The 23,677-nt window shown below is 34.9% G+C and overlaps 1 protein-coding gene and 2 pseudogenes across 1 annotated transcript; 2 read left to right on the forward strand and 1 right to left on the reverse strand.

Annotated features, from left to right (window-relative positions):
- Positions 1–3,189: 3,189 nt before the first annotated feature.
- LOC132180111 (uncharacterized) lies at positions 3,190–10,470 on the reverse strand (annotated as a pseudogene).
- On the forward strand, positions 3,729–7,297 carry LOC148586149 (uncharacterized). Its single transcript, XM_088515180.1, has 3 exons — positions 3,729–4,839; positions 6,566–7,098; positions 7,268–7,297. The coding sequence occupies exons 1-3, from the start codon at positions 3,729–3,731 to the stop codon at positions 7,295–7,297; spliced, it is 1,674 nt and encodes a 557-aa protein (XP_088371306.1).
- Positions 10,471–22,080: 11,610 nt separating the features above from the next.
- On the forward strand, positions 22,081–23,149 carry LOC148586150 (uncharacterized; annotated as a pseudogene).
- Positions 23,150–23,677: the final 528 nt, after the last annotated feature.

Below are 23,677 nucleotides of genomic sequence, written 5' to 3' on the forward strand. Positions count from 1 at the left end.
GAGGAGAGTCCTGAATGTATTTTTTCTATTGTATCTTTAGAGCAACTTGCTCTTGTCTCTTGGAGTTTTTAAAAGTCTGTTTCTATATGATATTCAAGAAGGTTTCTTGTTCAAAAATATATGAACTACTTAGATATGAGGCGTGGTCCTTAATCGATTATCTAAATTAAATATATGAAAACTACTTCAATAATTTTCTCTCCATGTACAATTTCAGTTTTGAATTGATGGTCCAATATTTAATTTTGTGTGAATTTATTTCTATGGCCCATTAATTTGAGTAGTAATTTTATCTGGAAAACGTGGGGATACAATAAATATTATTTTTTTCGCTCGGTCTCATAAAAAATTAAAAAAAAAAAAAAAAAAAAGGCTCACGTGCATTATCAGCAACCATCATAATCTAAAGGAAATTAATTGTCCCATACACCCCTAAAGTTTTGGCCTTGTGATGGATAAGGATTAAGGACAGAAGTTTCTAATTTCAACAATTAACGGTTTTTGTCAATTTTCGGTATTTTTTTAATTGAATTTATAAGGATGGGTGGTGTTCTTTTCTTTTCTTTTTTTGGACATTTAAGATTAAAGAACTTAAGTGAAAGCATGTCAATATATCATTTAATTAACTCCACTCTCTTCTTAGTAACTATATATGCATCTTTTGATCACTTCTCTACAATATGTGATTTATTGGAATTTAATGCAAATTTCATAATGGGAAAAATCATATTTAGACCCTAATTTTTCATCTTATTTGAATTTAGTCAATGAGTTTACAATTTTAAGAATACAACTCTTAGGTTTTGTCTAAATTTAAAAATATGTTACTCTGTCACTTTATTGTCAAAGTTAACCGTTTGTCATTTGTCACATGACTCATTTGACATGTTAGGAACACTTCACTTTATCGTCAACAAGTGTTAAGCCATTCATAACAAAAAAAAGACCAACAAAAAAAATCAATTTGACACATAAAACTTTGAAAAATATATAACTTAAGAACCTAAAGAGCAAACACACAATAATAAAAGACTTCGGTTCCGTTGGCGTGGCATTACACTGGGGTGATGAGATAGATGTTGACGTGCCAAATGAGATAGATGTGGCAAATAACAAACCGTTAACTTTAATGGTAAAGTGACAAAATGATCTATTTTTAAAATTGGGCGTGCAAAACCTAAGGACCTTATACTTAAAATTGAAAACTCATTAACTAAATTCAAAGAAGATGAAAACTACATGATTATGATCTGATTATTGTATTCTCTATTTTTTTTTAAAAAAAAATCTTTTATTAATCTAAGGCTAAGAAGACATATATTTCACTTATTTAATAAAAGGAATACTTTTTTTTTTTTTTTTTTGAAGAAAATGAAAGGAATACTTAATTCCATCTAATTTGCACGAAATATTGCATTAAAAAAAATTAATGGAAAAGATTATATTCCATTCTCTTGTTTAAGAAAACTCCCATTAATTAATTAGCTGAGTAGAAGACTTGCAGAAATTAAAGAATAAGAAACTGGCCGCCGGCTCCCCACTATTAAATTCAAAGAGACAAATTCTCGAAAAAACTGGCCGCTTCAAAGAGACAAATTCTCGAAAAAACTGGCGAAAAAGCTGGCCGCCGGCTCCCCACTATACCAGGTCTTTTGACTGCTATTAAATTTTGACAAGTCAATGCTGAAACTTTCTTGCCAGCGAAAAGAAGTAGGAGAAGAAGAGGAAAAAAAAGTATAAAATTGCATATACTTTTGATCAATTTGAAAAGGCAAAGTTGCAATAAAAAGGGAAGTTTCCGTGAGATAGCAGGTAGTGGTATCAACTCCAAAATCAACCCTAATTCGAATAAATTTTTTTAGGGTATTCTATCTTTCAATATGGAAAAATATGATAACAGTTGAGTTAATCAAATATTTCTAAATTAGGTTTATCGGTATTTTCTTTGAGTAATGCTAGGCACCATCTTTTTACCCTCTTAAAATCCTCATAAATCTGATGTGCCTTTTAAAATCACCATTAAAATTTAGATGAATCATACTTGAATTTTGATTAAATGGTGATTTTGAAAGTCATATCAGTTTTATGAGGATTTTAAGAGGATAAAAATATAGTACCTAGCATTACTCATTTTCTTTATTAAGTCATTTATCTTTCTTTTTTTTTAACTGAAAATATTTCATATTTCATTCAAGATATATAAGATCTAGAACATAACAGCTCTAACAATATCCCAGAGCATAACATTCTTACATAACATAGTCCAAAGTTATGTTAATACAACATCATATATACAATCCGTAAAATCTCACAATCCAAAAACTATTTATGACAACAGCCTCCGCTAACTCATGTACAACTTTTCTTATGGAATATATCTGCTCCGGCTTCCAAAAGCAAAATAGATTTAAGACATGAGTAGCCCATATTTTCTTACTTTATTTTACTGGCCATGAAGATAACCCCCCGCACCGAAATTAATATCCCTCCTCAGCTCAAAGGCTAGGAGCAAAAACAAAAATGCATGCATAAACAGAAACAAAAAACCGTAAAACACCGTACTCCCATTGGTGACATAGAAACTGGATCGGTGATCGGTGCAGTCAGACTGGCACATCAGACTGTGGAGGAGCGGATCTGACGAATTGAAGTTGTACTAGTGACGATGTCGCTGACACGTTGGCACATGGGACCCATGCACCAGCGTGTGGCCGGCAGATTGATGCATGAAAGCCGGCGACTGGAAGAAGGGTGGCTGGTGAACAGTAGCGTGGATGGAAGGAACTGATGGAGAAAACTATATTTGATTTTGAAGAAAATAAATCTAGAAACCCAATCAGATCCTGTGGGATGGCGGTGGATAGGAAAGAGAAAAGAGAAAAAAACAAGGAGAAGGAAAAGAAAGAAGAGGGTAGTAGAGGGGAGCTCCCTCCTCCCCTCCTAAAGTTTGTTTCAATACAAGTTAAGTCATTTACCTTTCATGTATTATTGTAATCAAATATCTTGATTTGATTATTATATTTATATTATTCTACTTACAATATTTTTCCTATAAATAGGAACTTTTTTTTACCAAGTAAAATACTAACTTTAAAAGAGAACTAACAATAACAAATTAACACTGCTTCTCAATCATCTTATTCACAATAATATACTAATTATACCAGTTATAGCTGATGATTAAGCTGCCTAATTTCCATATTGGGCCTTGTAGGCACTCCAAAGCTAATCAACCGTCTTCCCCAGCAGCTCCACAAACAAGTTGTCACTATAATTATCTCTCATCTTTCTGTTGAGTTTTTCCACAAGCCCATCCCTAAGACTATTGAGAGTACAAGCAGAGCAGTCAAGGCAGAGCAGCCAAAGCAAGCAACTTACCCTACTGCCACATCAGCATGCAATAAACTCCATAATTGTAGGAGCAGTTTAGTTACTAAGTTACAAGTTTATTAGTTAAGCTTTCAGTTGTAAGTTGTTTGTTATTTGTAAGTTTCGGTTGTAAGTTGATTGTTATTTGTAAGTGCACGTGTTTAAACTAATTCTGTTTTCAGACTAAGCTCAAATAGACTTGGTATATATAATGTACATGCAATTCTAATGAGAAGGCAAGTTGATTTTTCTCCAAGTTTGAGCATTATTTTCCATTTTCAATATGGTGTCAGAGCTTTTTCTCTGAATTCTCCGCATCTTCTTCATTTTTTTTCATACCTTCTTAATGCATTCCTTCAATGGTGATTCCTGAAATCAATACTGCTGCTCATTCCAATACAACTTTTTCTTCCACAGAAATGGACTCTTCTAGTCCTTTCTTTCTTCATCATGGTGACAGTCTAGGCGCCATGATCGTTTCTCAACAGCTCAACGGAGAAAACTATAATTCATGGAAAAGGGCAATGATGATGGCACTCTCGGCCAAAAACAAGCTGGATTTTGTTAATGGCACTCTGTCGAAGCCCTTCAATCTTGCTGATTCCACTGGTTTGGCATGGACTAGGTGTAATAATATGGTTCTATCGTTGTTATTGAACTCAGTTTCCAAGGAGATCGCCACAAGTATCATCTATATTGATGATGCTTTTGAAATGTGGAACGACCTTCATGATCGTTTTTCTCAGCACAATGGGTCGCGTATTTTCCAGCTCCAGAAGGCTATTTCTTCTCTGTCACAGGAAAATAGCTCTGTAAGTTCTTATTTTACTGCACTGAAAGGTTTATGGGACGAGCTGGGTAACTATCAACCAATTCCTACATGCACCTGTGGAGCATTGAAGACTATCGTGTCTTATCACCAGCAACAGCATGTTTACCAATTCCTGATGGGGTTGAATGAGAGTTATTCCCATGTTCGAGGACAAATTTTGCTGATTGATCCACTTCCCTCTATTAATAAGGTCTTCTCCCTTGTTATTCAAGAGGAAAGGCAACAGTTGATTTCTTCTTCAAGCTTTTATTTCAATCAGAACACTACTGCTCTGCTTACAAAGGTTGTTCCTCCAAATCGTTTTGCTGCTAATAGATCTTATCAGAATCGTAAGGAAAAGCCTATATGCTCTCATTGTGGCATTCCTGGACACACTATGAAAAAGTGTTATAAGCTTCATGGCTTTCCCCCTGGTTACAAATTCACCAAAGGAAGGAATGCTCTACATTTTGCTAGTCAAGTCTCTAACTACACTGTTCCTCAGTTGCCTATTACCTATGAACAATGTCAGCAGCTTATGGACATGTTCAAGCCTCCAATTCCAGAACTTGAATCTTCTGTCCATCAAGTTCCACTCTCCAGTCAGATTTCAGCAGATCCTATTCAAGGTGACACTTCTACCAATCTGACAGGTGCAGGTAATTTCTCAATTACCTCTCTAGTCTCTCTCTTAAATACAAAACATTCAGTTTTTGCATCTTCTACTTCTCTAACTCAACAGAATTCATTAACAAATTCTGTCAAAGCTCCTTGGATCATTGATACTGGAGCTACACATCACATGTTCTGTTCTGTTTCATTTTTCACTACTTTCACTCCTGTTACTTCAAAAACAGTAAGGTTACCTAATGGACAGCATGCATCAGTTACTCATGTTGACACAATTAAGATTTTAGAATCTTTTACATTAACTGATGTGCTCTGTATTCCTTCTTTTTCATTCAATTTGATATCTGTTAGTAAGTTGGTTAAAAGCTTACAATGTTGTTTCATTTTCTTATCAAAATTCTGTTTCATTCAGCACCTTACAAGTTGGAGAACGATTGGTGTGGGTGAAGAGGCTGGAGGTTTATATCATTTGCTGCAAAATTCAGTTTCTGTTTTACCTTTGAATTCTGTAAATTTCAATTTCAGTTCTTTCAAGTTTAATAATGCAGTCACTAGTTTGGCATCTACTAGTTTTTTTGTTGAATCTGTCAATGCTAGTTTGTGGCATTTCAGATTAGGACATCCTTCTGACTTACCTTTAAAGATGCTTTCCCCTGTAATTCCTCAGATTCTTCATGAATCAAATAAAAATTGCAATATTTGCCCTTTGGCTAAGCAACACAGATTATCTTTTCCTCATAGTTCTTCTGTTTCTAAGCAACCTTTTGATTTAATTCATTGTGACATTTGTGGCCTTTTTTCTGTTAAATCTATTCGTGGATCTTCTTATTTTTTAACTATTGTTGATGATCATACAAGATTCACTTGGATCCATCTATTGCAACATAAGTCTCAAACTAGAAACCATATTCAAACTTTCTATAATATGGTTGAAACTCAATTCAATTCTAAAATCAAATCTTTAAGATCAGATAATGGTACTGAGTTCAACATGAGTGATTTTTATGCATCAAAAGGTGTTCTCCATAAACTTAGTTGTGTAGAAACACCACAACAAAACTCAATTGTTGAACGAAAACACCAACACATTCTGGATGTAGCAAGATCTCTTAGATTTCAATCACATTTGTCTTTAAAATTTTGGGGAGATTGTGTTCTTACTGTAGTACATTTAATCAATAGGATTCCTACTTCTGTTCTGCATCATAAATCTCCTTATGAAGTCTTATTCAAATTAATTCCTTCTTATTCTCATTTGAGAGTGTTTGGTTGCCTTTGTTATGCAAACACTCTTCTTAAAGATAGACACAAGTTTGATCCTAGAGCTAGACCCTGCATATTTCTTGGATATCCATATGGTATTAAAGGGTACAAGCTTTATGATTTAACTTCTAAAACTGTGTTTGTATCAAGAGATGTTATTTTTCATGAAACCATTTTTCCTTATGCAATCAAATATCCCGATTCACAATTTTCCTTTATCTGATTAAGTCATTCCTTTACCCATTCCTACTCAATGTTTACCTGAATCAGTGGTCAGTTTACCACATCCTATGATTCCAACTTCATCTTCCACTTCTTTGGAGTCTAGTACTCATAACTCAGCTCCAATTCCTGATGATATAACATTTGATTTTGATTCTGCAAGTCCACATTTAGAAAATTCAAAATAGCCACTTAGAAAGTCTTCTAGGGTAAAACACAGACCAGGATATTTGCATGACTATCATTGTCATATTGCTGCCTCCACTTCAGAACCCACAGCAGCCTTTCCATCTTCAGGTATTCCTTATGATTTGTCTTCAGTTCTTTCATATAACAAGCTTTCATCTAATCAGAAATCTTTTAGTCTTTCTGTTTCGGTTATTGTTGAACCCAAGTCATATACTCAAGCTGTCAAATTTGAGGAGTGGCGTGAGGCTATGGATAATGAGATCAAGGCTCTTGAACTTAATAATACTAGGATAGTAGTTGATCTTCCAGCTTCAAAACAAGCCATTGGATGTAAGTGGGTCTATAAAGTGAAGTTAAAGTCTGATAGGACTTTGGAAAGGTGTAAAGCAAGATTGGTAGCAAAGGGTTATAACCAATGTGAGGGATTGGATTATTATGAAACTTTTTCTCCTGTGGCTAAACTCACAACAGTGAGAACCCTTTTGGCAGTTGCAGCTGCAAAGAAATGGCATCTTCACATGTTGGATGTGAATAATGCCTTTCTTCATGGCAATCTTAATAAAGAGGTTTACATGTTATTGCCTCCTAGTTTTTCTAAAAAGGGGGAGTCCAAGGTATGTAAGCTCAACAAATCACTTTATGGCTTAAAGCAAGCTTCTTGGCAGTGGTTTGCAAAGTTTTCTTCTGCTTTGATTGAGTTTGGGTTTGTCCAATCTAGAGCTGATTACACATTGTTCACTAGAATTTTAGATGGTTCATTTATTGTCTTACTGGTATATGTAGATGATATCATCCTTGCCAGTGATAATCTAGTTGAGGTTTCCAAGTTTACTCAAGTGCTTAATGATAGGTTTAAGCTTAAAGATCTTGGACAGTTGAAATATTTTCTTGGTTTGGAAATAGCTCGAAGTGAGCTTGGTCTCTCTGTCTGACAGAGAAAATATGCCTTGGAGATTCTTGAAGATACTGGTATGTTGGCTTCAAAACCTGCAAAATTCCCAATGAAACCTAATGTGAAGTTCTCTAAAGATTCTGGTTCAATCTTAGAAGATCCTACTTCATACAGAAGGCTTGTTGGTATACTACTCTATCTCACCATAACAAGACCTGATATTTTCTTTGCTGTTCAGGTTCTTAGTCAGTTTATGGACAAGCCTAGAGTTCCACATTTAGCAGCAGCGAATAGAGTACTAAGATATATTAAAGCATCTCCTGCTCAAGGGTTGTTCTTTCCTGTTACTTCTAGTCTACAAATGAAAGCATTTTGTGACTCAGATTGGGCTGGTTGCTCATATACAAGAAAATCTGTGATAGGGTATTGTATTTTCCTTGATAATGCATTAATTTCATGGAAACCTAAGAAATAGACAACCGTTTCCAGGTCATCTGCAGAGGCTGAGTACAGGGCCATGGCATCCACTTGTTGTGAGGTTGTGTGGCTTAGAACTCTTCTCCAAGACTTGCAAGTTCCCCTTCAAACTGCCTTGCTCTATTGTGACAGTAAAGTTGCTCTTCACATTGCAGCAAATCCTGTTTTTCATGAGCGTACAAAACATATTGACATTGATTGTCATGTTGCACGAGAAAAGCTGCAAATGAGTGTTATTCGAACCTTTCATGTTTCATCACAACATCAGTTGGCAGATATTTTTACAAAAGCTCTTGGTTCCTCTTTATTTTATCCTTTGGTGTCCAAGATGAGTCTTCATAATATTTATTCTTCCTGAAATATTATGAAATCTCATCTTGAGGGGGAGTATTGAGAGTATAAGCAGAGCAGCCAAAGTAAGTGACTTACCCTGCTACCACATCAGCATGCAATAAACTCCATGATTGTAGGAGCAGTTTAGTTACTAAGTTACAAGTTTATTAGTTAAGCTTTCAGTTGTAAGTTGTTTGTTATTTGTAAGTTTCAGTTGTAAGTTGGTTGTTATTTGTAAGTGCATGTTGTGCCAAATACTATCCAAATTAATAGATAATATTTAGTACGTTTTAACTTGCAAGTGCACAAGATCAAAACAATAGTATAGCAGGCAAATACGAGATCATTCCCACGAGGATTGGTAAATTATGTTTAGAAGTAATGTCCTATTTAATTAAAAGATAAAACTCAATTGTCATGATTGAGTTAAAATAAAGAAATAAAATAAAAGATAAACTAAAACTAAAAATGATTAGAGTTTTGATATCCACCACTAATTATATTAAGCTAATATAACAATATGCCAATGCTTTGATCATGTTATGCATATCTAATGTTTGTCAACCTAAGAGCATGGGTGTCTACTCCTTAAGCTATTGATTTCCCTAAACAACGAATTAGGCATGGGTGTCTACTCTAATTCTTTTCTTTCTTAAAGGATTTAGCATAGGTGTCTACTAAGTTGTTCTTTAAGAAAGCATAAAATTGTGGAAATCGACAAACACATGAGGCCTAGGGCATGGTTGTCTACTCCCTGTTCCCCATGTTGATTAACCCAAGAACCCAGTGTGGATTTCTTTTGTTACTTACATTAAACCAAGGACTCAATTATCCAAATTGATTTAATCAACTAGTCCATACCACTTGCATATGTTGATCAGGCACACACATATGAGAAATTCATGAAAGCAAGAATTAACCAAGTTAAATAGCATAACATAACCATCACAATAGATCCAATATTGAAATATTAATTGAACATAACTAGGGCTTCAATCTAGCCCTAAATAAAAATATAAACTACATAATAAAAGATGAAAGGTGGAAGAGAAGAAAAACCCAAACTCCTCTTGATGTAGCCTCCAGTTCCTTTCCAGAGCTTGTGCCTCTTTTCTCCACCTTTATTCCTAGAGGCTAAGAGGTCTATTTATAGGCTTTAGAAGTCCTTGTTACGCAAGTAAATTTAGGAAATTCGTAGAGTTTTAATCCTATTATAATTGGGAATTGGAAAACCCTAATATGGAAGGAAAGGGAGTCTTGGCTGCAACTGATGTGGCACTTGCGCGTGAGTGCGTTCGATTGCAACCCACGTGCGCTCGATCGATCGTATATGCGCTGCACTCCAACACGCATGACTGCTTCGCGGCTGGTCCTCTCTGGTAGTGTGCTCGATCGCAGGGAACCTGCGATCGATCGCAATGTCAGGAACTCCATTTTTCCCAATTTCCCTCTTTTGGGCCCAAATCTTCCAGATTTACTTCATTTTCTTCCAAAAGCCTATAAAACAAAGAAAATACAAAAAGGAAGTAAAATAGCATGAATTAACTAAAACTAAAGGATTAAAACATGCAAGTTAAGGGCAAAAAATATGAATATTTTAGCACTTATCAGTGCACGTGTTCAAACTAATTCTGTTTTCAGACTAAGCTCAAACAGACTTGGTATATATAGTGTACATGCAATTCTAATGAGAAGGCAAGTTGATTTTTCTCCAAGTTTGAGCATTCTTTTTCATTTTCAATAAAGACCATTGCAGTAGTCTAGAAATTGCACCGTCACCGAGTAGCTGTCATTCCCCACCACATGGCTGCACCCAGTGAGGAGGCGCGTAATTAGCCTTCAACCTCACAAAATTAGCAATTCCTTCAATCAATCCTCTCGGAGCCTGATTGTTTCCGTTCCACTGCCATATGTGCGTCATTTCATGGTAAAGCACCCCATTGAAGTCCCACGTGATATCCGCCGTTATGTTTCTGATATAGTTGTCACCGACGTGGATTTCGTTGTTGATAGCGTACGAGATCCCCTCCGTGTCATCGACGAGGAGGCTGACATTCTCGACACTCCTTCTGTCATCTTTTTTTCTTTGTTGAAAGAGGCTCCATATGAAGTTGGTGGCCGACACCATTGTTTTCTTAGTGTAGTCGATGCCCAGCTCATTATCGAACCGGACACCGCCTGGGGTTGTTTCGGCCCAGTTCTTGACAATGTACTCCACTGCATGGGAACCATGCAGGGCTACTAGGAGTAGAAGAAAGGAGAGGAAGAAACCTAGGTAAGCCATGGTCTCTTTAACTTTGCTCTTCAGGCTTACAGATTTGTTTTGCAGTAAGGTTGTTCTTGCTCCTATTTTTATATCGAAGCAAGGAACAAGCAAGGTGGTCTTTGCCCTTCTGTAGGAGCCGCACGCGTGGGTAGCTAATTTGTTTGGGGGATTAATTATAGGTTGACTATTGCCCCGTGATATATGTATGTTTTTTAATTTATTGACGGACACAAATTTTCTCCAAACTAGTTTGGAGGAAGTTTCTTTCAACCCACTCTAATAAGTGACAAGTGTCATTCAACATTTTTTTGTTTTTAAAAAATTAATGTTTGGGTTCCTAGATTAGTAAAATGACAATAAATGACTTTTAAAATATTAAATAAAACATGTGAAAGATGACACTTGACACTTATTAAACTTGGTTGAAGGAAATTTTCTTCAAACTAGTTTGGACGAAATTTCTGTTCTTTGTTGACAATGTATAGAGTTTTCTTTAAATTTAGTTATAGAAATTTCTCATTTATTCTATTAACTTAATATTTATTTTTAAAGTGTGATTTTTGTATGTATTTTTACTCAGATCAACAGAACATGTGATTTTAATGTGAATTTTTAAAGAGAAATATTGCTACTTTGTATTTTCTCAACATTCATCGAGCACGACATCTTGAGTCTACCATTAAATCACTCTTAATTAGAAAGGGAAACAAAAAAATTCAATGGTTGATTGAGCATGCATGTTATGTCGGAGTATACTGGAAGAATGCAAAATATCATTTTTCATTTTTTGAATAGTAATGCTACATACTATATCGTCATTCCACACGATTAATGTAACAATGTCCATCAAGGGCTAATCTAAGGATTAATGAGCATTGCCACATTAACGAAATAAGATAAAAGTGTGATGAAATAAATAGGTAGCATTACTCTTTTTAAAATGATCGAGAAATGATTAGTGTCAATAATTTGTCCATATTTTTTCAATATTCTCATACAAATTTAATAGATACCATTAGATTTGTGAGGCCTACCATCGACTTAGGTGGAATCCACATAAATCTACAAATCTAATGATTGATTTATTATATGAGATTATAAAAAATATTGACACCAATCATTTCTTATTCTAAAATATATGTGACACTACAAAAAACTTATCAATTTGTAACGTGTTTATTATTCATTACTTTTTGACACGTTACCAATTAGTAACGTGTCAATTTGTGAAATATTTTAGTAACATGTTAAATGTAACACGTTACTAGAATATCATCTTGATTTATAGTTCAGATACGACTTAAGAAATGATATATGTTGATAGCTATTGATGTTGAGAAATGAATGTATGTTGAGAAATGCATCCAAATGAATGTATCAGATATGGATGTATGTTGAAAAATGATGTATGTTGGTGTTGGTAACAATAACAATTGATAGCTATTGTTATCATGGTTTTGTAACGTGTCAAAATTGACACGTTACTATTTAGTAACATGGTTGACACGTTACTAAAGTCTAGAAACTTGTCCATCTTGTCACGTTACTAAATATTAACGTGTTAAAATTGATACGTTACTAAAATGGATTTAGCAACACCTAAATTATTAACACGCCACACACATTACTAACATTTAGTAACGTGTCAACCCTATTAACACGTTACTAAAGTGCCGTTACAAATTGTACAGTTTTTTTGTAGTGTGAGTCACATGCGTTAATATATATATATATATATATATATATATATATAACAAAAAAATTTCTCTAAGAAACTTTGTCCCACAAAGATTGCATGCATGTACCTTGGCTACGCACCGGATCACAACAACCCCATCCAACCAATGATGCTACCCCGACTACAACAATAATTGAAATATCCTGTTTAGACACAGTATTGGATGCATGGGTGGATATTCCAACTCCATATTGTAGGAATATCCATGTAGCGCCTCGGAATTTTTAAAGTTATTTAAATAGATTATTTTGATGATGATGTTATTTTGATATCCATTTTAGCCTATGATTTTAATTCTGGGGAAATTTATGATATTACAGAGAGTGGTAATTAGAGAATGGTAATTGGTGAAATAATAGGATAGTAAATGGTAAGAAAAATTGTAGATGGATAAATGTAGATTTAGTAGTGTTGGTAGATGGAATAGTAAAATGGAAGGTAGAATAGTCAATGGTAGGTATAATAGTATTAGTAGAAGGATGGTAGAATTGTAGATGGATAAAGGAAGGTATAATAGTGTTGGTAGATGGAATAGTAAAATAGAAGGTAGAATAGTCAATGGTAGGTATAATAGTATTAATAGAAGGAGGGTAGATTTATAGATGGATACTAGTAGATGGAGATTTATAGATAAGTACTAGTAGATGGAGATTTATAGATGGAGATTAGTGGATGAAGGTTTGTAGATGAAGATTGGTAGATGGAGATGGTTTCCTATAAATAGAGTCCTCACCCTTCACAAATTTCACCACTCCTCTCCCTTCTCTTCCACATATTCTTCCGTCTTCCGTTTTCTACTCGGTCTTTCTTCTTTCTCTAAGTGTTTACACGAAACAGAGAGAGAAAGGGCGAGACAAAGAGTTGCAAGAAAGAAAGAACACGAGACAGAACGGACTCGAGAAATTAGTTTCAAAAGATATACTAGTGGTGTTAGTCAGATTGGAGCAACTAGATCCTTCAGACCACTTTTAGCTTCAGTCTAGAAGTAAGTAAATTCACTACCCTTTCTAAAATTACTTCATGTCATGCTATTTATTCATTCTTGTATCAAACTGTAAATGATTATTTTATTTACCTGTCTTGAAGATATGTTGCATGCATGAAGGATTTCTAAAAGAATTATTTAGAAAGTTTCTATTTCTTTAAATGCTTTCTAAGTACACAAGTTTATATTTGGAAAAGTTTCCATTTTTTAGAAAAGAAAGTTGAGAAATGATGATGATTATAAGAAAGAAGAATGATGATAAACCCTCCTACATGTTGCCCTAAGATGCATCAAAAGAAGTACAAAGAAAAGTACAAAAAATGAGTTAAATGTTTATGAAATGAGGGCACGTGTATGGAGGAGAGTATTTTTGGCCCCAAGATAAGTAAAGATGAGAGTTCGGTACCGATACTCGGATGGAGGTGAAACCACTGAAGGAGGCTATGCCAGAAGGTGGTATTCTATCAACAGACCGTTAAGTGCACCAAGAGAAAGAGTTAATTGACGGTCGGGCATGGCTGAGGCCTCAGTTCAGTGCCATGGTCACAGGACCCGCAACCCTCGTACACAGGGGTAACAGTGTACATGGGCCCTAATACGAAAAAATGATAATATAATTTGAACAATGATATACTATGATGATTTACAATGATGATTTATAAAGATGATTTATTACTAGAGGTAATAGTATGTATATGCTACGGGAGATGCAACCGTACATACATATATTATTATGGCTAGAAGTATATTTATTTGCGAAAACGATATTTAAAACTGAGAACAAGGAGTAAAACTATTTATGGTTGTGGATGTTACTTGCTGGGCCCCCTTTGGGCTTATTCAGTTTTATTTCTTGTTTTCAGGTAGAAAGGACGCTAGAATAGGAGGCCGGAATGGGGGCGGAAATAATTATTAATTTTCAAAGTCTTTTCATATTAGTTATTGTAATAATATGATATTCCGCAACTAAAGTTTAATGTTTTATAATTTCGCTTGTAATAAAATCTTTTGAATAATGTTTTATTCATTTATCGTACCTTTTAAAATTAAGTACTCTGATAGACCTTATAGATCTTTGCAAAAATGTTTATTGTAAAAGAAGAGAAGTGGCAAACTCAGCCTTAACGGGCTGGGGATGTTACAATCCAACACACCGGGAAGAAGAAAAAAAACACCCTTGTTACTGATAAAAAAATTATAAAAAATGAAATATGTATACCTCGTCACATAGTAAATATAGTGTTACATTATTTAAAAGGCTGGATTAAGCATGCCACATTAATTGAGTATGCTGAGAGAATACAAAATATTATTTCTCATTTTTAAAAGAATAATGCTCGCTACATATTACATCATCATTCCATATGGCGCACGCTAATGTAACGGTGTCCAGTTATTAGAATTTTTTTAACGTACAAGAGTTAATTTAAGGGTTTATGGGTACTGTCATATTAACCCAATAAAATAAAAGTAAGATTAAATAGGTAGCATTACTCTTTTTTAAAATATATATTAACATCACATGCTTTAATATATATATATATATATTGAGTTACAAAAGATTTCTCTTAAGAAACTTTGTCCCACAAAGATTGCATGCCAGTACCAAAAAAAAATATATCAATTCAATTCATAGCATGTGCACATTGTTGTAGAATGAAATATATTTCTTGCTTCATGCATCTCTATATCGCTGGTTGTAGAGGGAAAACATTGTGTTTTGGGTGTGGAGGAGTCTACTACTTTCTGTCCTAGTTGAACGCACAATAATAAAATACTATTCCAGTACCTGTGGTTTGAACCAAAATCAAATAGCCACCTGAGTTTTCAAAAATATCGCAACTGGTACCTGTGGTAAGCCAATAAACACATTTGGTACTTCTGTCAAGATTCTGTTAAGTTTTTTAACGAAATGCCATGTCACTCTTACACGTGGGTGCCACGTGGCGTGGTACCTGAGTCTTTAGGTGCCACGTCATATTTTATTTTTAAAAAAATCCAAAAAAAAAGAAAAACCAAAAAAACATATTTTATTTTTAAAAAAAAATCCAAAAAAAAATACACTGGGGTGCCCAGCCACCCTGTTTGGCGTCGTCTGGGAGTGGCCGAACCACCCCTAGGCCAAACGGGATGGCCGGCCACCCCAGCGTTTTTTTTTTGTTTTTTGTTTTGTTTTTTTTTTGTTAAAAAAAAATTAAATTAATATGTCGTTGTACCCAAAACCCAGATGCCATACCACGTGGCGCCCACGTGTAAGGGTGATGTGGCATTCTGTTAAAACACTTAACGGAATCTTGACAGAGGTACCAAGTGGGTTTATTGGCTCACCACATGTACCATTTGCAATATTTTTGAAAACACAGGTGGCTATTGATTTTGATGCAAACCACAAATACTTAAATAGTATTTAACTCTAAAATTTAATTGGCCAATTTATTTATATATACATATGAGAGTAGTAATTAACTTCCTCACATGTTCATAAATTACTAAATTAGCTCAATTGACTACAAAAAAAGAAAAACACTCAAACCCCAGACAATAAATTGTTCTTGACATATTTGAGTATACACCAAGAAAAAGTTACACTTTCATGGCTCTAATAATTACTTGGAATTAAAGGCCATAATCGTATTTTCTAACAAAATAGCAACAAACTAGAGTTATGATTAATTTATAAATAGTGCTACATTTCAACCCAAGTCTAATGTTAAAAGTGTCACAAATACGCATGTTAATGTATGTGAAGCCCAAAGAACTTATAAATTATAATCCCATGTCTCTTCCTAAAGAGGATGACAATTTGACAGAAAATTTAATTAAAAAAAAAAAAAAAAACCTGACTAAATTCTTACTTTTATCATCTTTCTAATTCTAGCATTTGTCCAAGTTGGCCATGGGTGCAAGGACCTTTTGCTTCATTATCAAACCATGCACACATACCATCAAGAGTGGTGGTTCAATGGCTCAAGAAAATTTTTAAGTGATTAAGACATGTATTAGGGTGTGGGTTCGAATCTCCGCAATAGAGAATTTTCACATATGTCTGATTAGTATTAGCAGCCTTTCATTCCCATTGATGCCTTGGTGGGGCTGAAGGCCCCTTCTGTGCGGCTTCCAACGGGTAGGTGCTACTATGGTCATGCCCAAGTAGAATAACCACAATTGATCTCCCTAGTCTGTCCTTTTGAATAAAATAAATAAAATGGGGGGGGGGGGGGGGGGGGGAGAGAGAGAGGAGGCTGGCATGTCCTCGGCCCAATTCATCCTTACTTGGCCCAAAATAAAAGCTTGGCTAATGATGAGGTCTTTATTAACAAAGGAGGAAATTGATATTTAAGAGGGATCAAGGCTGACGGACCCAAGTAGGGGCTTGGGACCCCGGTGGGCCATGGCCCTCTTCCCAGTTTTTTTCCTTTTTTTTTTTTTTGCAAGTACTGGTCCTCTTGTCCTAAAGATTTTTCGGAAGAAAAATCCCTAAAAATTTTGAAAAAACAAAATTTGTAGAAGTTACCACAATTTTTTTTACAGAAAAGCCACGTCCCCCAACGTTTCTGAAAATTAAAACCGCAAAAAAAAAAAAAAAAAAATTGAAACAAATGTGTGAGCTTTGATCTTTAGGTTTCTTCTCAAAGGCATATATTTTATAACTCTTTTCATTAAAAATAATTTTATGATGCAATATATTTCTTAGTTTAGATACCATTCAATTTTTTTAAAAAAATTTCAGACAATTATATATATTTAAAGTTGGAATTATCCTTTCTACTAGCTCATTATATGCACTTTGTAGAAACAAATTGTGCCAATAATAATAATTTTTTTATAATCTGTCTCTTTAATTATCTCATGTACGAAATATTTTATAGTTTATATAAAGCATGTTTTTATATAAGTATTTGAATGTTTAGTTATAAATCAATTGTTAAAAAGTATATATTTTTTTTAGAATTATTCATGGGCCATTGGGCCCCCTTATGTAAACGTTATAGTTTCATCCATATTCCAAGGAAGCCCTCCACATGCATGCTGTAGAAGAGCAAGAAAAAGAAAGAAATGATGAACAAGCTCTATAATTGTTATACAACTCGATGATGTTGCACTAAAAATCAATTTCTAGATCAGCATTGAAAAAAAAAAAAAAAAAAAAAAAAAAAAGAGAAGCCTAAATGGTAATCCATGGCCAAAAGCTGATTTCACTGCTACGTCTTTTCAATTGTATGACAATCATATCGTACAAAAATCTACTAAATAGCATTACTTATAATATATGAAAAATGACATTAATTGAAGGCAAATATAAGAGAATGAATATTGATACTTCATTTCTATTCTATTTCTCTATTTTGTTGTTAGCTGTGGGGCTTCAAGGTGTTGGGATGGCTTGGAGCAAATTAATTAGAGAGAATCCAATGCAATGGGAGGCAATTATAATAAAATAAATAGCTTAATTTCCTTTGACTTTGGGCATTACTTGTTGGCTAGTGCTAGAAGGTTGTTTATCCATAGCTTCGAATTCGAACTTGGAAAAACGTAAACCCACCCCTGGCCTTTGGACAATTGAAACAATATTGTTGGGAGCCAAGTCAATTTGTTTGGGAGTTTTTTAGGCATATATGCTCAAGTTGCTTTCTTGACGCTTAAAGTCTCTTCAATATATATTCCCTATACGCCAAGGGCTTTATATATATATATATATAATAATAAATTGACCTTTGCCACATTCTTTAGTTTTGCGTCCTAAATGCAAGCACAGGAGCCATCTCCCGTCTCACTCTCTCTCCTGAAAAATAGAAGATAATTCTATAATTTTTTAATTACCAAAATATAGATACCAAACTGACGTGGATCGAGTTCATATATTGGAGATGATAGAAACAATTAATTAAGAAAAATGGTATACGAGTACCAATGAATGAGCTTTATATCACTTTGATTCTTGTCTCTTTGTAAAAGAAATATTGGTACCCATAGAACCTCTCATTCCGTAAACCATCGTTGTTCTTAATATAGATGAGATTTTATCCCACATCTCTTGATTACAAGACCATCATAAATTTCATTAACAAAGTAATTAATTGATTGAATGAATTCTTTTCTTATTGGCCTTCGAGGGAATAGCATAGATAAATAATGTTGTGGACTCATATAGGTCTCACACAAATTCAATGGTAGATTCATCTATTCTTTTTTTTTTTTTTGTGATATGTCCGCACAAGAGGGGGGATAGGGATTCGAACTAGTGACCTCCACTTCATTAAGTATGGTCCCAGCCGATTGAACTACCTCTTGGGGACGTAGATTCATCTATTCACGTACAATACAAAGATGGTTGAAAGAATGAATTTTATCATTTCTCGTAAATAATTGTTACGCGTAATAATTTTCTCCATCTCTTTGCCGCACTACATCCATCATCCATCATCCATGCTTATTGTTATTAGGTCCATATATATACTATGGACTCAATGTTACCCTATGTGTAAACTCGGGCGTATGAAATTTGGTTGATAGAAATTCTTGCCATCCTATTCCAGAAAGGAGACTTGCCCATTTGCATTTAACTTCAAATCCTTACAATGTTGAGGATGCAATCCCTTTTTGTTCTTGGTTGACATCATGACATGCATGCACTTATTATGATAACAAAAGAAAAATATGGGCTACATTGTTGCACTGATGAACACAATCCACTGAAGAAAAAAAAAAATTTTTTACAAAAAAGAACAAAAAACAAAAAAGGCTGCAGTATATAACTATATATATATATACAGAGAGAGAGAGAGAGAGATTGACTGAGACCAAAGCTGAAGCAATAATATTCATCATGACTATGTTGAATAAAGCCTCTTTGTTTCCTGCAAAACTGATGTACCTTTGCTTAGTGGCCGCTTCCCCCATGGCTGGGTCCAGAATAATCTTTGCTTATCATCAAACCATCCATCGTTGAAGAATAAGATTGATCTTTGAGAAGTCTCAAGCCGTCGACATGGGTGGAATGAGAGAGCAAGAGGATGATGATGAAGAAGAAAATGATGTTGAAAGCGAATGCAAGAGAATGTCCCTTCATTGCCTTCTTCATCATAATCTCTCGGAGTCTTTAGGCTTTTGAAAATGGTAGGGAGGAAGTGAAAGGGGAATCGAATATCTATATATATATATATATATATATATATATATATATATATATAAGGGTGCTGGGGAATGGTATGTGTTTTGTTCTTTTGACTTTGGGTTATAGTGGGGTAGTTGGAGGGGGAGCTACGGTGTTTACTCGGAGATTTTTAGTTTGGTGTTTGAAAACGTAAAGCACAAGGGTCTGACCATTGAAATGCTTGGGTAGCTATATGTATGTGATAAAATATATATTGGAATATTATAAGTCAATTGATCGTGAAAAGGTGAGTTGGTGGGGTTTTGTTAGGCTGCAGAAATCCTTTTTCTTTAATGTCTAATATTTGATATTCACCTTTGTTTAGCTCTCTATCCCTCTCTGCTTGTGTCAAACAAATAGTCGACTGCCTACTTTTTATGGCCAAATAAAATGAAGTTTCTCTCCTTTTCCCATTATGAGGAAGACTATGGTTTGTTCAAAAGAGTTAATGAGAACAAGTGGAGGTGAGGAAACTATCGAGTACCCAATTCCACCTCTAACGTTGAAATTCATTTAGTACCTGCACACCACTCTACAAAAATTCAGCCCACCCAAACCAAGCTTGAATTTTCAGCCATGACAATCATATATCAAACCCACGAATATTCAAACTTCAATACAGGTTGTAGACTTGGAGTGGGAGAGGCGGTGGTTACCGGAATTGAGTTTCAAAGACTTCCACTGCCATGCATTTCAACACCAATAGAACTGCAAGCCTCGGGCAAACCAAGATGTTTCTCAATTAATGCACTTTATGAAGGAGATGATCCAGAATTTCCGGTGATGCAGAACATGTCTTTACTTAAATACTCACGTGTAAGAGCAATGACAAACTTGTAATTGCTTTCAAGATCTCGGTAAAAGAATCTTATGTGGGAAGTCCCTTCCTAGGGTAGTTTAAGTGTAGGCACCCATCTCTAATTTAGTCAGGCTTCCAATATCTTTATCAACAAATTCAACAAGTCAAATGTATTAATGAGTTAGATTCTGAACCTGTCAAAATTTGGTTTGCCTTGGTTGTGTAGTTATCAAGCTGAAAGTCGAGACTAATATGGCTTGTTTTGTAAACGAACTTGTGCTACAACTCTCACTGGTCCAGTTCATAGATTCGCAAGCATAACTATTACATATAGGCCTTCTATGCTTCGCTTCGTGTCATCCAGATTCAATTAATAATCATTACACCTGGATTATTCTTTTCCGATAAACCAATAGAAACAAAAAGCAATCCTACACATGGCAATGCATATGAAGGAAGAGCCTAAAGCCCCGCCTGGTTTGCGGAATAGTCCTTTGGATTGGACTAGCTAACACTAGGTATTGCTAATCCTTTGTTTGGTAACACTCTATTCTTGGAAATAGTCTATTCACATAGGACTACTAATCTCATACACACAGGGTTAGTTAAACCACTAAAAAATGAGTGACTTAGCTAATCATTTCCTGTGTGATTAAATTAATTGTGTAAATTGCCACAAAAAACCCCACTTGTGGGATTAAATTTCGTTCTCTTTCTCTGATTCTTCTAGATTTCTCTCTCTCTCTCTCGCTCTCGCTCTCTCTCTCTCTCTCTCTCTCTCTATATATATATATATATATATATATATATATATTTATATCTTTTCTCCGTTTCTATATTTTGTTCTCTCTCTTTTTCTATCTCTCTTTCTATTTTCTCTCTAATTCTTTTGATACAGTTTTTCTGCAAGTACAAACAAAATTTTTTTTTTTCTCTATGCCATCTCTCTTCCCTGTACTATTTCTCATTTTTTTTTAAAAAAAATTTATTTTGATTCTCTTTACCGTTTCTCTCTGATTTTCTTTTCTCCGTTTCTCTTTTTTTATTTATTTATTTATTTTTAATTTCTGTTTCTCTATATCTCTTTTTTCTCAATTTTTATTTTATTTATTTATTTTTCTTTGACGGAGAAACAGAATCTACAAGGTTTTCATAAAATACAAATATATAATCTGTTTTTTGATTTCTTTTGATTCTCTGTATATTCTCCAACTAATTTTTTTTTTTATACAAATAATTTTGTAGCATAAATGCAAAAAAAAAAAAAAAAAAAAAAAAGCCACATACCTGACAAATTAAAAACAAATAAGAAAAATAAATTATAGTAAAGTTGTTTATGTGTTTTTTTTTAAAAAAAAAAAAGAATAAAAGTCCTTAATAATATAAATTGTATTTATATTATAAGGATATTTTTAGGAAATTTGATCACAATATGGTTCCATTTACCAACATATTGCATTGTACCAAATGAAAGAATAGGTTTAACTAATCTATTCTATCGTTACAATCAAACAAAAGAATATGAATAGCGAATCTATTTCACACTCTTTTATTTCTAGTAGTAGCTAATGCTTTTCCAATGAACTAGACATTCCGCGAAGCAAACGAGACCTAAATATCATAAATTTAAATTTCAACACCTCACTCCAACGAGTTTGGCAAATTCCCCAATTCTCCATATCAAACCCTAAAATCCGAGATCGCCTCCAAACCCTAAACTCTCCACCGCTAGAATCCCAGATCGCCTCACACGCCAGACGTAAAATTCTTCTCTATACAGTCTACACCTTCCAAGTTCCAACCAACCGCCCTTATAACAAATACTCGATGGAATTGAAGGGGGCCATGGTCGTTCAATCAACTGATGTTTCATCTCGCCTAGAAAAAAAAAAAGAAAAACTGATGGTTCTTCATCATCATCATCATCTCCTCCTTACGAAGTCCTCATCTCTATGCCTCTCTCTGAGGAGGGGGAGCAGGATGACGTCGAAAGGTGGTATATCATGAAGATTCATACGGACGCGGTTGACGGCGCTGAGGGGTCCATCTCTGAAGTTTGGAGACATCGTATTCCACAGGCTAATTCTACCTTTGTATTGCTAGGCTCCAATCTATACTCTGTTGGTGGCCGAAGCTTCGATTCTGATCGGCCTCCATCTTTAATTGACGATGTGTATAAGGTAAACATTAGGCATCCCGCCGGTAGCTGGATCCCTGTTAAATCCATGATTTCTCCAAGAATGTTCCCTCACATCTTAGTCCTGGGCGGTAAATTATACCTCTTATCTGGATACCATTATTCTCCTTCCGGCGTTTCTCCCTTCGCCCCGGGCGGTGAGGTTTATGACCCCATCACCGATTTATGGGAAGCCTTGCCGGATCCTCCATGTCACATGGGAATTCAAATTCTCTCTGCAACTCTTGAGAATCCAAACAGGATTCTCGTTGCTTCACTTCCAGAATTCCTACAAGGTAGAATACGTGACCCTCATTTTCGTTCTTTTGCAAATTTCTTTATCTACGAAGTGCAGAGTTGTTCTTGGAAAATGCTTGACCCTGCCCGTCGCAAGCTTCGTAAATATCCTATCGGACCCTTTATGGGGAGGTCTGTGGCAGTAGGAAATTATTTATATTGGATTACAACAGACTTTCAATTGCTGGCGTACGATTTCGAGTTGGATTTGTGGCTAACAGGGAGGATTAAAGGTCTGGATCTTCCTGTTCTTGATATGATCCACCCCCTATTCCTCGTTTAATCCATTTGGAGAAGGAAAGATTCTGCATAATAAAATTTACAACTGTTCGTGATTCACCTCGTCGTCTTCTTCACTGCATCCTACTTGATGTTTCTCCTGTGCCCGAGAAGAATAATTTATGTATTTCCGTTGTTTCCAACTTCAAGTATGAGACGCCGGGCCCCACTGTCCTCGCTAATGGACTTTTAATGTAAGTTTCTTGCTTTCTCTCCTTACCAAACCCTAACATTCTAGTACACATTAATTCTGATATTCATATTCTAGTGCCTGCTCTTTGTGAAACACATAAACAATGATATTTCATCTTCATGTACTTGTCGGTCTTTTTTTCTTTCCCCCCAAGGCTTTTAAATGTCTGGAGTTGTGGTTTTTGATTTTGGGTACTTCTATAATAACCAAACCAAAAGTTTTGTCCGGTGATCTAATATATGCTGATCATTGATTTAAGATATCAATTTTTGTTATATCCCACTTTTACTCATGAATAATGGGATTGGCTTTATATATGGTCAAAATCAGGGTGCAGGATTTGCCACATCTAGCTTCAGTTAGGTTTTGGGGTTTCGATAGGAGTGTTAGAAGTAGGAAACCTAATCCCAAATGCTTGGATTAGTGTTACCGTGGAAAGTGGCAGAGGAGTGTTGGGCAGTAACTATCTTTACTATATCTTTATATCGATTATCTTTATCTAGCAAGTTTATCATTTATCAGTCGGTTCTTAACTTGTAGAAGGGATTGGGATCACTAGGCAAGTAGTCGTAGTACAAAGGAACTCGACAACCCCAAGGGGTTG

The sequence above is a fragment of the Corylus avellana genome, chromosome 4 (assembly GCF_965113065.1).
Source record: "Corylus avellana chromosome 4, dhCorAvel1.hap1.2, whole genome shotgun sequence".
Taxonomy (NCBI): domain Eukaryota; kingdom Viridiplantae; phylum Streptophyta; class Magnoliopsida; order Fagales; family Betulaceae; genus Corylus; species Corylus avellana.

Bases quoted from the DNA above. Each gene is read 5' to 3' on its own strand.
- LOC148586149 (XM_088515180.1), top strand. From the start codon at position 3,729: ATGGTGATTCCTGAAATCAATACTGCTGCTCATTCCAATACAACTTTT. The intron at 4,840-6,565 runs GTAATTTCTCAA...CCTCCACTTCAG, and splicing joins TACCAATCTGACAGGTGCAG to AACCCACAGCAGCCTTTCCA. The intron at 7,099-7,267 runs GTATGTAAGCTC...TGGTATATGTAG, and splicing joins CTAAAAAGGGGGAGTCCAAG to ATGATATCATCCTTGCCAGT.